The sequence below is a fragment of the Ammospiza nelsoni genome, chromosome 2 (genome assembly GCF_027579445.1).
Source record: "Ammospiza nelsoni isolate bAmmNel1 chromosome 2, bAmmNel1.pri, whole genome shotgun sequence".
Taxonomy (NCBI): domain Eukaryota; kingdom Metazoa; phylum Chordata; class Aves; order Passeriformes; family Passerellidae; genus Ammospiza; species Ammospiza nelsoni.
In genome coordinates, this window is record NC_080634.1 from 43,161,326 (window position 1) to 43,180,083 (window position 18,758).

The 18,758-nt window shown below is 36.3% G+C and overlaps 1 protein-coding gene across 1 annotated transcript in view; it reads left to right on the top strand.

Moving 5' to 3' along the window:
- The window catches only part of ARHGAP42 (Rho GTPase activating protein 42), a 143,558-nt gene that overhangs the window by 18,692 nt on the left and 106,108 nt on the right, over positions 1-18,758 (top strand). Inside the window, exon 2 of the mRNA XM_059493656.1 lies at positions 13,013-13,108. Coding sequence (XP_059349639.1) covers positions 13,013-13,108 — 96 coding nt within the window. The remainder of the gene's footprint in view (positions 1-13,012; positions 13,109-18,758) is intronic.

Genomic DNA, 18,758 nt, shown 5'->3' on the forward strand with positions numbered 1-18,758 from the left:
CTGCTTATATTTTTTCTATTATTTATTTCAATGAAATTAGGGTCTTCTTCACTCCTTTTCATATAAAACTATTTTTCAAAATTGTGCCCCGTTGGCAGAAGGAAGTTGCAGATTTTGTGGTGACAGGGAAGTGTGAGAAGTTTTGTTGTTTGCAGCTCTGGTTAACATCTCCTGGTCTGACAGAATGGCATCTGGAATAATGGGCAAGGACTTGGGAACTAGAAGGGCCTGCCTAATCACCAGTTTAGGGTGTGTGGCCTTAGGCAGTCTTGCTTTCAGCATTTCCTTCTGTAAATAGGATAATGGAGCTGTATATGACATAAAAATGTGCTTCTTTTATTTTTTTTCTAGACTTGGCTTGCTTGAAGGCAGAGCTAATTCTGTGTTTATTAGTGGACTTGGATGCTAGGCAATAAGCAATAATGGGAAGAGGAAGGAGCAATACTGAACCCTGAGGAAAAAAAAAAAACACATAGTGACCGCCCTCATGCTAAGAATAAGTTAGGAACAGTTTTGAAGGAGAAAGGGTGAAGATAATATACATGTGCAAGGAATTCAGCTTTATAATCAGTCTTCATTGAAGCCATTTGGGCTTGGTAGTCCAAATAAAGTTTTTGTCAGCTATTTATTTATTAATGCAGTTATTTTTACTGTAAAAAGTTATACTTAGTTTACCTCATGGTACAAATAACTAAAAAAAGTCCTTGCTGGAGGAATTACAGCCTTGAGATATAACTGAAGATGTAATGGCCCACATCCACTGGCTGTGGAGCTGTTGGAGATAATACAGTTTTCATCTACCTGCCATTGCCCATACACTGGAGAATGTCTCCTTGTGGTTCAGCCAGGAAGACAGATCATTTTCATGATCCTTACTTTTTCAGTGTGAACTCATTTCCTTCTCCTATTGTTGCCTGTTGCTCAGACAGATGACCCTGGATAGAGGGCTGAAGAGGGCTTGCCCCATGGATCGGCTCATCCATGACAGTGATGACCTCCTACTAGCAGGTGCTGGTCATCAGCTAATAGTGTCTTGAGGCATTGAAGCAATTACAAAATATGTGTCCAAATCTTTCTACAAAGAGCATAAGCACAACTGTGCAAGGTTGGACATAAAGCTTATCTGGTGTTACATCCTGTACCTAGATGTGGATTCTGTTTATTTCTCATGCATGGCACTGGCTGTCTAAGGCAGAGAAAAACACAGGCAGAGTGTAGTGAGGCTTCCACTGCCTCCAGTGGTTTGGGGCTTGAAGATTTCCTGAGCAAGGGGTTACTTATGTCTTTAATAGCTCTCAGTGGATTTTTCTTCTGTGAACTTGTCTAGTCCTTTTTTGAGCCCACATAAATTTTTAATATCCAAAGTATCCGGTTATAGTGAAATTCATTATTTAACTACAAATGTTAAGAAAAAGGATCTTCTTGCTTTGTTTTGAACTTGCTTCTTGATCTGTTAGACAGCCTTTCGTTTCCATTTGGGAAACAACCATCATTTCTGTACTGCTTGTCATTTTGTAGAACTCTTGTGTTCCCCAGTTACCCCTTTCAGGCAGATTGCTGTGTGCGCATTTCTTTAAACAAGGGGTTCTTGCCATTTGCTTACCACGTACCTTTGCCTCCATTCCCTGTACCTTTGATATCAAGAGACAGTGTCAAGGAGTGAGAGAAAATCTGTGTATAGTTTGTAAGTGCAGGTCTCTTGTGGTTTCATGGATTGGCATTAATGATGTGTGTCTTTTCCCCCTGTTTCAAATAATTACTAGAATTTAGTATGTTTCTTGACCATGCCTGAGTGTAGAGTAATAAAGCAACCCAGTTATTATATATCTGTTTTAATGACAAGGTCTCATTTGTTCGTGATAGTAGTTAGTTCAGAACTCATTACACATGCCATAATATAAACACTGCTAGTACTAATGGATGGTAAGATTATTAATTAAAGGATATCACTCTGCCAGGAAGATAACAAGAGGATGTTTTCATATGCTCCTAAATCTTTTTTTGACAGGGAAGTAGAACAAAATTCCAAAGAATTAAAATTTGAAAAAAAATGGTACATGAACTATGTAGATAGCTAGTTGGTCCTTCTTGAAAGTTAGTTGACTTAAGAGAAACTAGACAGGCTTCTGCTGAAAGTCACTCAAATTCTTATTTTTGTCTAAGAAGTCAAGTAAAAAATCCAGTAAAATGAGTATGAGCGATATTTCTCTCTCTCTCTCTTTTTTTTAATACAAAGATCCTGTTCTTTGAAGTGGCTTTATACATAGAAAGAAACATCGTATGAATACTGGTTTTTACAGGGGTTATTTATAATTCTCTCTAACTGCAATAAATCTGGAAAGTAAAATGCAAAAACTGTAAGTGTTAAGGAAGTAGTCTCATGTGTGTAAATTTGAGTTAACCCCAAACTCCTTGGGAACACTTAATTCTGACTTGTTTAAGCAGGAGCTCATCTGGTGAAACTGATTTGTAGTCGAGGATTTCATTTGTTAATGAAGCATATTTCATTTTGCTGTTATTTTTTTCCACCCATTTTTAGAATATAGGTATTTTGGTAACAATTTTTGAATTAATGATACTGCAAGTGGTTTAAGCCCTCAAAAATGTATCTTTATAAGACTTTTAAGTGTTTTCATTTTGACATCAGACTTTAAACTGCTCTCATATCTGTAGTTTGTGAATTGCTTTCATATTTTAAAGGGAGAAGACAATTTAAACTAGCATGTTAAGCTTGTTTACTGTATGCCACTGATGTGTTTAGTATCCATTCTCTAAGTAGTGAGAAATAGCTAAGCAGTGTGTAATAATGCACTGGCTGTATGGTAGACTGAATGGGAAAAAACTTACTTTAGGCCAAGTTTGGTCAAGACATTTAGTGACATTTAATGTCACTGAACAAAATCCTGCTTGATTAGGAATCTTAGTTCTGCCCTCCATATGTGGAAGTGCATATCTGACTCTCTAAACAAATGTTACATCTGTTTGTGTATGTGTGTTAGAACTCTCACACCCCCACCCCTGTTAAGTGCAGTACTGAAGTAATGTGACTGTGATATTACTTGTCTGATCAAAAGAATCTAATCAAGCATTGTATTCCTGAGCTTTAAGAGCCTGAAAGAATGTCATGTGGAAAGTTGTTTCATTTCCTTTAAAGCCAAGTGGTAATATTTTCTTCTTTTTTAAATAAGCTAAATATACACATTTTAATTTTTTTCCCTCTCCTCCTCCTTCTGGTCTTACAACACATTTTACTTTGTTGCCCAAGCACAGAAAACTTGCCAGGAAGAAGGGTGAGCAATGCTTCTGTTTCCCATGACCCTCAACTCTAATGTTGTTCCAAGAGCTCACTACTTACAAATGCCTTGATAACTGCTTTCATTCCTTTCATCCCTCCCCCGCCATCCAACACAGGCCAGTGGGACTGATCCTCCTTTGAGCAGCTCTCTTCACAGAACAGGAGAATCTACTTAATGTAAAAATCATGGAACATAAAAGCATTGAAAGATATATTGCAGAATTTTTTACAGCTGAGGATCTGCATGATAGTTGCTGCAGTGATTTATTCTTGATTTCGTAGAAGCAGCGTCTTAGAGCTCCCTGTTCATACCAGAAATAATCCTATATTTTATTTTTTTTCTCTGGAAAGATATTTGGGTAGGGATATTAGTGAGGACATTGGATCTCATTCTACATGTGCACAGCACTGAGCTGGCAGAACTGATCTTGTTCAGATAGTCTGAAGTCTGGCTCCTTAAGAATGTGTTGCAGCATAGGCTTTAATTATAGTCTGATATTATATCATATATTTCATTGTCTGGAAATGGACACATGTATTTTTAACATTTCTTTGGGTGCATTGTAAGATTAAGAACAAACAGAGAAAAATGTCTTTTCAAATCTTACTGTAAGATCGTCTGATGCACCAATACCTTACATTACACACTAAAAATCTGGGAATTCCCATATTTTATCTGGCAACTCCCTAGCTGCCAGACAGGAAATCACTCTCTGCTTTTTCAACTTCTGGCAGCATCTGCTCTTAGTTTCTTTGTCCTCTTTTTTGTGGTGCTTCTCTGCCTGCTCAGTGTTGCTGGGATGTGCCAGGAGGAGTGAGAAATGACGTAGCATGCCTGATAAACCGTGTTTCATTGCAAGAGTCTGGGGGGAGAATATTGGAGGGTGGACCCAACTCCCTGGAAAAGTCTGACACTGTTCTGGGAAATAAACATCCATGGGGTGGGGGAAGAATGTGGAAGATCATGAAAGAGCATTTAAAATCCCCACAAGGAGCAGGAGGAAGTATGTTGAGGGTCAAAGCACGTTTGCAGGAACAAAAGTTTAGGAATCTTTGAGACCTTTCTGGTAGAGAACTATGGAGTAGTTTTACCAACAGACAGGGAAAATACTGAGAATGCAGATGAGTTAGTAATGATATTTATTTAAGAATGGAAATAAAAGTAGAGAAATGTACTTTTTTTCTAAGATTTATTTTTCTCCAGGACAGAAGAAATGTAGGAATATTTCAGGCCTTTACAAGTGGACCTTTACAGGCCTTGACCAAGTGGATCTTGGTCAAAAAGTGTACAGGATTACAATAAACATGCAAAACTCTCATTGTATAGAAATGTTTTGGTTGAATGTAATTTAGAAAAATAAAATAATATGCTAGAAATAGTACTAGGTTGTACCCTACAGCCAATCTTTACAATTTGAGAAGTAAAAGGAAACCAAATGCTTCCTGAAAATTGTAGCCATATTTGTGGGGAAAGACTAAAAAATTGCAGTGGTGGCAAAGGAAAATTTTCTGTTCTGCCTTGTACCATGTGATTAGTCACTTGTAAAGTGTAATTCTGTGAATATGGTTTGATGATTGAAAGGTTTAAACCATGCTAATTCCCTGCAAAGTCAGTTTGTTCTCTAATCAAATGCAGCAGTAAATAGTTAAACAGTCTTATAAACTAAAATATTGAGAAAAGATTTTGTAAGAATGAGGTAATGAGAAATAAAATACAAGAATGTGGGAGAATTGAAACAAAATGACATCACTTAATATGAGAAAGAGCTATGAAGTTAGATACATGCTTTAACTTCAGAAAAACAGATGAGCAGTATGTACTGTATTGTGTCCTCCACATTAAGGGTTACAGGACATAGATTTTTAGGTGCATTTTTATTATTTCATGTATTTATAATTAGGCAAAGTCAAAACAAGTTAGTAATTTTATAGACATTACAGCTTTTGCTTACTGAACTAAAGTTCATTTCTTTCTGTTCTGATTATGTGAATAAGGTTAGGTTCACACAAAGTGAGTGGGGTAAGGAGAGGAATTGTGAAAAGAGGGATGGAATAAGATCAATATTGTCTGTTGTCTGTATAATTTTATTAGGTTCAACAGTTATTTTCATGGAAGTTTTAGTATGTTTTTTATCAAGTAAGCATGCAAATGTGGCATAAAAATCCCCCTCTCATTTTAAAAATCCCCCTCTCATTAAATCATATCAGTGTTGTGTTCTTGAAGTGTCCTCAAGACTGTGTTAGACTTAGTTCCTAACTGTAGAGAAGTTCTAAGAATGTCCAAACTATTGCACAAGTGTCTAACATAAGGAAGTTGTGACTGAACAGTGTTGGTATGAATAGCTATGAAGTTTATAGAACATACAGACTTTTCAGTAGCTCTTGCCTCATAGTTAAGAAAGTGGGGATTTTGTTGCATTTGATCAAGGGGATTTCTCAGTGCTTTCTAGAATGGGAAAGCAAATTGTGCATTTTTCTCATGGAAATATTCATGAGTAAGAGAACGACACTGAAAAATTTCAGTGCCTTATGTAACTGCAGAGGAATGCGGCAATGCATGGGCTACATGTTGACATATTCTCCTGATGTCCTTTCCCTGGAGATTGTGGGAAGAAGTTAGCTTCCCTGAAATTAAGAGCAAAGCATAAAGCCTAAGGTAAAAAAGTAATGTGGGATTGTAAGGGTAGGGAGTTGGTAGAGAGTTGTTTGTTTTAGCTGCTTATTATTGTTCCGTGAATAGCAAGTTGGCAAAGAATATGCACTCATGAAGCTGGCAAATAAAGGGGATAAAGAGTTTATTGAGAGCAACAATGAAAGACTGTGTCAATACAGAGCAGTGGCCCTAGAGCTGCAAAATCTCTGGCACTGGGCACTGGATTCTCTATTCCCTTGTGGTGTTTTCTTGTGGATTCTTTAAAAAAGCATTGTGGCATGTGGCCAGCATTAGCTCGATCAGCCCCTGCAGATAGTCTTTACTCTGTGCCAGCCTGCCCTGTGTTTTGCCAAATTAAATTCTGCTGAATTTGGATAAAATGTGGTCACTCATGAAAGGAGATTTTTTTTCTCCCTGTTGTCACTTTTTTTTTCTTAAGATAATCAGAAAAGTTTATATGATCCGGAAATTAACTCAGCTGAGAAATAAAGAATAATAAGTGTGTGTAAATAATTTCATCAAATAGACTTCTATAAATAGAAATACCATGGAAAATATTCCATTCAAAGGAAGGAGTCCTTCAAAGGAAGGATTGAAAGCCATGAAACCAAAGACATCAGAAGCTGCATCAGCTGACTATACAGATCTTTTTGTCAGTGTTTAGAAGGCAGGTTTACTTGCACTGTAAATTGCTCTCTAACTGTAGGTGATCTGGACATGTTATGGCAGTGATGTTTTATTAAATTGGGATTACCTTTTCTGGCAGCAAAACCCAGAATTCTTTTCATATGCAGTCGAAGGAATTAATTGCGTTAGTGGCATATGTGCCAACATTCCCAGGCTCAGGATTGCTGCTTTGGGCTGATTTGTAAGACATTTTCAGGTCCCTTTATTTGTGCTACTATATATGTTATGAGCAAGAAGATTTTTCTAAATGTGATAATTACCTAAAACCACTGATAATAATTTATTTTTAATTTTAAATTATTAGTGAGCAATGAAGAGTGAAAAGGCAGAAATAGCAAAGAAAATGCATTTTGGTGCCTTTCTCTGAATTAGGACCTACTACTGTGAAACTGGAAGTTTTAATGAGAAAGCCCTTAAGCCAGGAAGAAATTTGAAATATACTAGTGATATATGCAGTCTTGTATGATCACTGCTTTTAGCTGCTTAATCATTCATATTGCCTAAACATAATTGTACTGCCAGCTTCTGTGTTTACTCTCTATGGTGTGGAAAAAGATATCCCACTGTGACATGTTCTACTTACAATCAAACTGACTGTAGCAAACACAGAAGCTGTTGAAGTTCAGTGCTTCTCAGTGGGGTGTTCTTGTTCCTCCCGCTCATTTCTGGCTGTTGATATAGCTCAAATCCTTGAAGCTCATTCCCTCATAAAATAACAAAGCCGAGGAAGTTCTCTGTTCATCTTCAGTGTAGAAGAGCCTGTCATGAACTGTTTAGGGAGACATGTATCTCACAAGCATTTTTCCTGAGTAAATAGTGTTTTACAGAATTATATTTGTAATACTGAAAGCCCTTTTTTCACTTTTATGAATTTTTAAATGCTTCCTTGCTTCTGTCATTTAGTGTGGTAAGAATACTGCAAATCATGCTCATAGCTGCTATTTCATAATATTAATAATGTCTCTCATATAAAAACTACTTTTTTAAAGTGTTTAGATAACTTAGCCTGAACAATTGTTTATAGAATGAGAGTTGCTTAAGAAATAAATTAAGAAAATAAATATATTTGTAAAGCAATTAAAAATAACCATAATGACGATTCATTTCCCGGTATTGAGGAGTAGAAGTCAACAAACTAGATAAAAATTTCTCTGTGTTTTAGCATGCTGTTTTATCAATTACTTTGGCAATACTGTTCAATTTCTACTGTGCTTTATTCACATATTACAATATCTTAATGCTGAGTTCTGCTGACTGGCTTGGGTTTTAATAAACTTGTATGTCAGTGCATGACCAAATGGAGTATCTCATCAAGCAGGGCACCACAATGCATCATATCTGGTGGTGGACTCTTACTGCCCCACAGGTTTGAAACACCAAAGGTGACTATACTGTACTGAGGTCTCGTTTCCAGTCTTCAGCTGTCCTGAAATTCAGCCGACTGAAGGACTGCCTCTAATATCCTGCTAGGTCAATCATCACCCCTTTGCTTCTTCTGTCTTTGAAGCCATGGAATAATAACTAGCTTTGTGTCAGATAGCCAGATATGTTGCTGTTACTGTATTAGCCAGAGTGCCTGTTGTTTGAAGTCCCATTTACTGCATTCCTCCTGGTGCTCAGGAGTTCATTTAGGCATGTTTAATCTTCTCATGAGTTTTCAACTGCTGTTTTTTCTTTATTGACCCAGTGAATGATACTAAGCTTTCCCAGGATGATTGACATCAGTCAGGAGGAACATTGGTTATTGGAACTCCATTAGCTAATGAAGTCATCTTTGTAAGCAAACAAGTGGAAAGACTTGGGCTTTAATGTGTTTGCTGAGAACACTTTCTTGCAGGCTGCTACTAGGGTAGGGATATGAGTCATCTGCAAGTGCTCCGAAGTTTCTGCTTTTGGAGATTGATTGATCCCTATCCAAAGTTTGGACTTTCTGCTGTTCTTCCAGACACCAGACTGGCAAAACCAAACAAATGACAACCATCACAGCCCAATAAAAAAATTCATTGTGCTTACCAACTTGTGGAAATCTTTTTAAGTGTCCTTATCTGTAGGACTTTGTCCTTGTTGTGAGAGGCTGTGCCATGCCAAAGCATACACTTGTTTTTTCATTCTTCGGGAAATAGTATCTGTCATTTCATCACATTGTTGCAATGTATTGTTCTCTCCTCCTCTTCAAGACTCTAAGTAAGAAATTATTTTACAATCTGTTTAACAAATCTAGGACAAGAAAGTGGAAGAACAGTTCTTGTGATGCAAAGGGCCTGGATCGTCCCAGTTTTATTGTCCCATATTCAGCTGTAAGGCCTTGATACCTAAAATAAGTTAATGCATTACAGTTCATATTACATACTTCTCTTTGGCAATTTCGAAGAAAGTGAGTCTTAAACCTGCCTTCCAGAATAATCCAGAAGATTTATTTGTTTTTTTTTTTTTTTTTTTTTAATTAAAAATATGTGTTAAATAGATTAATCAAATATATAAAACTTCAGGGAGAAGTACAATAGAGTAGTGCATTTCATGATTCCTCAGTGACTCTCCAGAATGGATGATGACTTCTATTATTCTTTCATTGGCATTATGGTACTGATGGTTGGTTTTGTATGTATCAATATGCAATACTGGTGTTACATTACTTTGTTGTGGTTAAGCTTTGTTGTAGTTATCCTTTAATTATTTCCGGTCACAGTGTGGTAACTTCTTTAGTACTTCCTCTTTCAGCCCCACAAAAAAAAAATCTTGTTGGCTCCATTGATTTGCTGAAGCCCTGACTAAAACAGGCAACTCTGTGAAAGTTACCTCCTTGCACTGACAGTATGTAGTGTGTAGATGGCTACTCTTGACTATGTTCCTCACTGCAAAATGGAGCTGAATCCTTCTTTGGAATCGGAGAAAGCAGGGAACAAGTGGTAGAGGTGAGTGAGTACTCTCAGAAAATACATATTAACAGAACTGCCTCTCTGGCAAATGAGGGTTACCAGGTTGCATTTTCCTTCTTTTGCTAACACCCAGCGAGATTACTTCGAGTGCCTGCAGAGGAGCGGAGGCAACAGCATTTGTGAGCTCATTGAGACTTTAGAGCAGCCATCCTTCCCTGGTTGATAGACTTGTACTGCCGGTCAGTAAAGCTGGTGAGCTTTTCATAGTAACTTAGAAGATCAGTTGTCTCTCCTTGAAGGAAAATTTCTGCCCTGAGCTAAGTGAATGTTCTAGTTCATGTGGATTCAATGAAAGGAGGGACAGGATTTTACAATGCTGAGTAAGAGCAACTCTGAATAATGCCACAGACTCTAAAAAGGTGATTTGTGTGGTAATTACCTTCCTTCTGGAAGCAGCAGCATGCATTGAGGACTCTCAGTGACACTAAGACTTTGGGATATGCAGGGATAAATGACATCTTGTAAAAGTGGGCGAGGTCTCTGCTCTATCTGCTCTTTTCTTTTTTTTATCCATCATTTGCCTCTTCTTGATTGGAGACAGTTGCTCTTAAATCCTTTTAAATTCAGTTTTGAATCTTGGTATCTTTTAGAAAAGATATGCCTACTGCACAGCTGCTCCTTTCTGTGACTGGGTTTATAATTTTATAATCATTTGAAGTGATGATGCTCCTAAGAAAGTGATAAATACAACCAAGTAGCACTGCTTGGTCCAGTGTTGGTGATTCAACTGCAATGTCAGTCTTAGAGAGTAGCTCCTACCTCAGCCTTTAGGAAGCTGTCCAAGTCAGCTGGAATTTTCTGTAGAATAATACTTTTTTATCTTTTCAGGTTAGATTAACTTTGTGCAGAGCATGTAAATGAGTGTTACAGGAAACATCTGACCTTGGAACTTCGTTTTATTCTTTGCTACATTGAACAGCTTTAATCTCATTATGGTATTGTCTAATACTCTCAAGGTATGAGGAAAGGCTTCATATAGAGGCAGATATCTCCAAATGGTATCTTGCTGCATGAGTTTATCAAGTTATCTCATGAACTCCTTAATTCTTCATACCCACTACTCTTAACTAGGTTAAACATACCTCCTTCAGGTTCAAAATGTATAAGCTGTGTCTGATTTGCTGATACATGAAAGAACAATTGGCATCATATATCAATAATCCAGGATATGAAGTAGAGACTCCACCTTTGGTATTTTTAACATTTATGTTCCTTTACTTTGACATTTGTTCCACCAAATCCTGCATATGTGGAAGAATGATAGGGAATAGCCCATGCTCTCTCATTTCCTTTCACATTCACAGAGATGCTGTTCATCATGGGCAGTATTTGATTGTCCAAAGGAAATAAACCTCCATTCCTATTAGCAAGAGTTAATTTTGCATTCTGGTGTACTTGAAATATAGAAATGTTTCCATTCAATTACATTAAGGTCATGTAATTCCTTTTGGCATCAGTTGCCATACAGAAATTTTGTAGGAGGGTTTGGGACTCAGTATAGTAACCTGGTGAAAGAGTGAATAATAAAACTGTGTTTCTTCCTTAAAACTTAAAATATACTACTGTGACAATTTCAAGTTTAGATCTTTCTAACAAATGTAAAACAATCGTATACTTAGCTATGAAAGAAGCTGTATTTGCGTAAAACACAGTCATTCATCTTATAAAGATTATTTTGTTTTCATGTATACAGACAGTAGGAAGCCGTTTTTGTTTAGCATTCAATTTGTTAATGCACTTAATAATATCATCTTCATGTACAGCACAGTAGGAAATGCACAGTAAGGATGCAATAAATCTGGGTAGCATTCTTTCCTGTTTCCCATGTGCTTTATCAAAAGGTACAGAATTTGTTTACCCAGCTCTTTACATCTTAGTTATTTATCAGCTATGCATATAGAATTCCCTACTAATAGAAGAAAAAAATATCTGTTCATGTCTGTATTGTCTAAAGATGATGGGTCTCTTTTTGGACTGATGTACTCTATACCTACCTATAAAAATACAAGAGGAACAGTCATTGAGTAAATTCTGGCCAGTGCAAAATCCAGGAAGGGATTTTCTTGCTTGATAGTGATTACCTTTAATTAAAATAAAATAAAAAAACTTGTCATCTTATTTTGTGGATTGTTGTTTGGAGGTGTTTAAAATCTTTATTTCAATCATTTTTGAATTCTTCTTTCATTTAGGATAGTGGAATAGTTCTTACTGTTGGAGATCATTCAAATTTAATCATACTTTGTGTGTATGGGAGTTGTTTGTATGTTGATTTAGGATATTAGGCCAATTTGTATATTGATATGTTAGGTTTTATTCCTGCCTGGAAGAAGGTTAGCCCTCTTAATTTTGTGTCCAGCACTGATTGAATGAGTATTTATGGCTTTACGGTAACAGAGCATAAAGAAATGACAGAATCACGAAATGACTGAGGCTGGAAGGGACCCATGGCGGTCATCTCGTCTAGCTGCCTTGCTCAAGCAGGGCCAGGTACCCAGGACCGTGTCTAGACAGCTTTGATGCTTTTGAAACAGAATTTATGACTTGACTTTCATTCATAGCTTACCCCTACCATTAATTTCCCTTAGATTTAGTAGATGTCAGTTTCTTAATTGTCAATTTTCCTAGCATCAGAATAGATGCCATAGATACAGCCTCCAGGATGCAGAAAATTGTTGTTGGTTTTCTGGGTTCATCTGGATTGGTGGTGTTTTTAAGCCTTGAACAAGTCTATTCATTATCACATTTATCTCTCCATTTGCCATTAGTATTTCTAAAAAAAGAAAAGAAGATAACAGATTTATGTGGTTGATGTTCTGTGGGTTTTTTGTGTGAAATTATTATGAAATTCTGCACTATAAAGTTTGGATTGCTTTGTGAAATTCATTGAAAATACTGCTCATAATCTGTGGATTACCATGTTGATTGGCAAGCACTTTTGGGTTTTTTTCTCTTCAATTTCTTTTTACAAAGGTTTTTCACTAAAACACTTTACAGTGTGGTGTATAAGAATAATTATAATGTAATTATTTTGATAATGGTAATGAAAAAAACTGTCATGAGCTTTATTTTAATCTGTGAACTAATATTGCAATACTTTAAAGAGTGGTATACTTACATATGCAATTTATCACTATACATCAATTTCTTATAATAATTTATTGCTTTTCAAGATGTATAAAAGTTATTTAGTTGTCAATGTGATACATGTATCAATGTTTGAAATCTTGCATCCGCCTGTTTTATAGGTGTCTAGGATATCTCAGATATTTGATTTTGAAAATGTGATGGTGATTTTAAAATTATTTTAATGTCCAAAAATATACTAGAAAGAAAACTTCGTTAGCACTAAAAATATTTAGTGGAGAAGTGCATGATGCCTTGCTCCAGTGAAGTTCTAGTGGAGTAATTCTGATTTGTTTTTTTTTTTTCCTTGAATTCTAGATTTGTCCATGGCAGTACAAAAATTTTCACAGTCTTTACAAGATTTTCAGTTTGAGTGTATTGGAGATGCTGAAACTGATGATGAAATTAATATTGGTAAGTATTCTCTTCTCTTTGCTGTCTAAACATTTTTATAGTTTATTATATCATGTTATCAGAAATACGGTGGGGGAATTCACGGTTGTTTTTTAATGGTTCGTGTCACAAAAATAGAAAAATTTCAATAAATAGCAACCATGCAAGACTTTAAAAATACACGTCAAAAAACTGTGTCTTCATGGCATAGCTTGATTTATTACAGCGGAAGGTATTCAACAGTACTTTTGTCAACTGAGTCAACTGTGAATCTTCTAAATTCTGCTGCTACTTTTATGTTTCAGTCAGTTTTCAATGGGTTACTAAAAGGTACATAAGTTTTCTATGATGTAACATAAGTCTGAAAAAAACCAGCAAAATGTGTACTGATACACAGGAAGTATTTAAAGGTCTAAAAGAGGAATATATTCATTACTACTTGTGCATTGCTAAGTATATGGTTGTCTGAACTTTTGCCAGGATAATTTGCTAGCTGCTTATTGTTCTGTCTCTGTACACACCAGAAATTCTGCATTTGCAGAACTGAACAGCTCAACATGTCTTGAATGTAAGCCTCTTTAATGTCATCAAAATACTCCTCCCTCAGCAGACTAATCCTGGAAATGTTTCCAAGGTTCAGAAATTCAGCCACTCTTTACTGCAAGACATTGCTGCAGTTCTAGTGATGTTTTTACACAGTAGCACAGCAGCTGGAGTGCTAACCCCCACTGGTAAGAAATTTGGATTACAATCCATTTTCAGAAAGGCTAAATTCAGTATCATGAGTCTTACATACCACATGGCCCCCATGCGTCTCCTAAAACATCTGAGAGGAAGTAAGATGGTTCTTAAAGAGTAGTGGCTTCTAAAAATAAATAATTTGGCAGTACAAGAGGGAACATAGGACTTGTTGGTATTTTTTGAAGAAGTTCTATGTAACACAGAAGGGAAACTCAGATTTAGTCTTTTCCAAGTGTATCTATTAGTATGGTCTATTTTCAAGTCTCCTCTCCCTTCAATTTTTTCCTTTTCCTGACTGAGTCATTGGACAGAAGGTCTGAACTGCTTGTTTTCACTTGCAAGGTTTGCCTCATCCTCACCCTACAACATTGTGGTAGTCAGAAGACTGTCATCAAAGATGACTGGTATTTGGTCACGGTCTTCCACTAACTCTTAGCAGGGCGTGGGAGGGGAGGTTTAATTTTACTGGCAACTAAAAGTAGGGGAGTGAAATCACTGAGCTGCTGCTACTCAGGTGTAAAACTGCAGGCATTCTTTAGGTGTGTCCACCATGGAAAGAGAAATGGTGTGCATGTACTTTTTGTCATGCTGCATATTCTTTCTTGGCTGTTAAAATTATGCTGTATATATATATTTTTAAACTAAATCTGCAGTATCTCAGCTGTATGTCTTAGATTGGGTCAATAAATGTCTTAGATTGGGTCAATATGTCTTTTTTAAGGACATACAGTTTTGCATTTAAAATCAGGTGACTGAGAACAAAGACAACATTCGTGTTACTTGTAACCTAAACATACCAGAGAAAAGACATTTTATTGTTTGAACATTAAACAGGCATTTAAAACTGTTCAGGAAAAAAACACAGTTCATGATGCTTGACAGCTGATTTATTTTACTCGAAGCTTCAAAGAAGGGATTTCTAGCTTGCAAAGGACCAATTGCCTGATGGATTGTCATGTACATCAAAGAAGCTTGTAAGAGTAAAAGGTAAACTGACAGGAATCAAATTCAAGTCTAACAGAGCTTGAATGATACTGTGTGCTTTTATGGGGTAAGGCTCAATTTTTGATCTCCCTAGAGCAGTGACCTAGAATTTATCCATATCTTTAACATGCCCCAACAAGATAGATGTTTGCTTATCATCAAAGACACCTTTGTATAGATGAATCCTGCTCTGTACCTCCTTCTGCCTTCACCTCCTTTTTTTAAAAATGTCTACAGCTGTGCAGGCCAGGGAGTTCTACTCCAGTCTGCAATGATGTTCTGACTTGATAACATCTGTAAAACCCTATGGATATATGCACAGGGGCTTATTGTAAGGACTGCATTTCTATTTCAAGCTTAGCATTGAAAATCTACCCTAATGTACCTTAGCACTGGGAATTCACCTCTGACTTGTTCTGAGAGTGTGTATTTGAGTATTTTTTTAAAGGTTCAGATTCTTTCTGCATTTAATATAAGTGATTTAGGTGATTTTTTTTTTACCAATAAAAAAATATTTGGAATTGAATTGATAGCTCCATTATCATTTTTGAGGCGATACTGAAGTTGAGGGTCTCTCTTTAGTAACTTTGATTTGGCTTCTTTCTGCTTTCCAGTCTGAGATCCAATAAGAGCAGTTCTATTTGCATTTCCTAGAAACTGTGCATTTTAGTTGTTCTTTTAATATAACTTATTTGTTCCAGTAAGCCCATTACATTAAATACGTAAGAAGTAATTTTAGTTAGGCTTTATGACACACTCCACATAAACAGAATTATGGCGGTGTTCTTCATGCTTATTTTAATCCATCTTCTATTTAATCCAGTGATTTATTTGTTTGGGTTGCTTTGTTTTTTTTTAAATTCCTATCTTTGATTTCTAATTTTGATGATTTATTGTCTTTTATTTACAGGGATTTAATTTTTGCATAGAAGAGCTGTTCTTCTTTGACAAAAAAATCTTATCTGTGTCTGTGTCTGTATAATGCATTTTAGGTAGTTTTTTTCATGTTGCTGGAAGTTAGGCAAATTTATCTTCATAGTCACTTTCAGATATATCATGCCTAGTTTAGAGTCATGTTATGCATGAGTTGTAAGGAATTCCTGTGACTGTCTTGGATAAGTAGACTGCCCTGTTCCTCAAATCAGCTACAATGCTTATGATTTTGGTTAGTTTCTTAACTCTGAACATCAAAGGACTCAAGCTATAAAACCTTTTTCAGTTTTTAATCTTTTTGCCAGAAAATTTGGTTTGAGAAACAGTGGTCCCCATCTTTACTAGTTTTTCTCATTAAAAAATAAAACAAGCCAGCAACAATTGCTGGTTTTGTCTCTTCCTCTGGTTTGGAATGCTTGTGGAAGCATGTGATATGCAGCAAAGCATGACTATTTGATGGCAGAACATGGTTATTAGCTCCAGTTGCATGTGATTCAGTGAAGCTATAACTGTGTCTTGTGCAACTGAAAAGTTTTGCAGAAGATGGCATTTTCAATGCAAAAATAACAAGATGAGTGACAGCGAATTAATACCACTAAAAAGCCATAGTAATGAAGGTTTTGTGTGACTTGCCCTTACTCTGAGAAGAGGGTGTGGCTTTCCTAATCTAACAACTGTGTTTTCCTCAGAACAGTTGATAACACTTTGCCATTTGCTTTTTAGACATATCACCCTGTTCCCAGCCCTCTTTGTAAATATTTTGCACAAAAATTAAATACTTAAGATTGACAGTAAAGGAGGTCAGTCATTTGTCTTGCCCAGTGGGAGTTTTGTGTAAAATGGGTGCATGATTTTTACATTTCAAACATTATAGGTAACATAGAACTTTACATGGATGGGGCAGCTGCAAAAACAATGTTTTTAATTATCATCTATCTTTTTTCCTCAGTGTACACTGCAGGCATAAATTTTACAAGAAGAAGGTTTGCTGAGCTCCTCCTAGTATAATCCAACTTGGTCACCTGGATCTATTCCCTAGGAATATCTCTGTTTTGATCCTCTTTTATTCTGTTTGTGTTATCTGCTTTATGGCTGCTAGAGAGGAAAATAATAAACATTATTAACTCAATGGAATTCTGTTGTGTGCCTTTAACGAGTTTGTGTCTATTTTGTATTACGGCTAATTGTATATCTGTGAGATCTAATATCTGCAGTATAAGTATCATGCTCTTCAGAATGTAAAAAAAAAACAAAGCACAGAAATACGTTCTGATATTCTAGCATTTTATTTTAGTATCTGTGTTTTATTATCAAGTGCTGTTTAGGAAAGCGAACAGTGAAAGCATATGCCTTTCACTCTGTGACTGCTGGTTTTGAAGTCTGGGGCTTTCCTCCCTGCAGAGAATTATATTATGAAAGATGTTTCAGGTAGCATCAGATGCTTAATTTAAGAATGTAATAGGATTATGATGATTTATGAAATCATTATTAATTGAGCCACAAAGAATAGGTCAGAAGTTCTAAAATGTGGTGTCTTTTCTTGTGGGCACTGTATTCTTCTCTTGCCACTAGTGGCTGGGGCTTGTGATCTTTGCTGACTCACACCTCAAGTCATTCATGGGATTATTAAATTGCTTGCAACTAACCATCTACAGAACTGTTAGCTCATACCTGGCAGTTATGTTGTTTACAGCAGTTAGTTTCAAGTTGAACTTTAAAAAATCGACTCAAATGTACTGGAGAGAAAGAACTCAAAACCAAACAAATTCAGAATGCTAATAGTAGTTGTTTGTTAGAGTCCACTACTGTGTTTTCCTTTCTTGTTTTAGTTTAGCAGTGATGCCAGAAGCTCAGTCTTCTTTTTTTCTCATACTGGGCATCCAGGTATACAATGCTTTTCATTTAGAATTTGCTCTACCCTCTTGGAGAGCTCATCAGAGGAAAAGCATCCTGTAATTCAAAGCAGCAAATAAATCTGTACCAGGAAATTTCTATAGAAAACTACAGAAAAAAAAAGGAAAAAAATAATGATGTTTCCTTTTCCCCCCATCTTTTGTAACAGTGTAAAAGTGTATTTGACTTTAAGAGGTACCAAATTACATTTTTAATGGTGCATGCTGTGGATACAATGTTCTATTCAAATAAATAAATTTAAAACAACAACAAAAAATTGCATAGGAGCTTTATACATGCCTACAGCATGTAGACAGAAATCTTGACAATCAGTCTGTGAACTTGGCAGTCTCCAGGTTAGGACACTGCCTTTTGGAGGTTCATCAGGAATCTGAGAAGGTAAATGTCAGGTTACTCATGATTTCAAGCCACTGTGGCTTATGGTGTGTAATGGCTTCTTGAATTTGCTTGGCTGTTCTTGAATTATTTATTAAATTCAGTTGAGCCACCTACAGTCTGAATCACTTGGATATCTTACAGGTCATCTCCTTAATTACTTGAGGTTAAGCTTTCATGTTCAATAATGTTCTTTTTGGGCTTAATATTCAACCTACTTTGCACAGAATTTCCATTCGCAGCCAAGCTTCTGAATGGAATGACCAAATTCCAAATGAGTTTAAAATTGCTTCGAGCATCTCCAGTCTACTACTGCCTTATCCAAAGCAAAGAAAGAACAGGATCTTGCCACCGCCTTGAGGGCAGAGTTCTGGGGATGGATGGTTTTTAGTGTAGGCATCATCCCAACAACTTTTCTAGTGCTTGAGTTTGTTGACCCTGTGGAATACATTAGGGACAAGTGTATTTACAAAAGGCGGTTTTATTTTAAATGGGTGGGGAAGGGTTGAGTCCTGAATTAGACTAGAAAGCTGTTTACAATGGAGAGTGAATTTGCATAGAAAGATTGTATGCTGCTTTTCCACAGTAATTATCTGCTTAGATTTGCCAGCTCTTTCCCTCTGGCAGAAGGAATGAATTTTAAGATTTAACTTTTTAGAGTACTTTCAAAGCAACTTTGTTTAAGGTCCTTGTAAGATCACAGGACAAGGGTCTTTGGTACTTG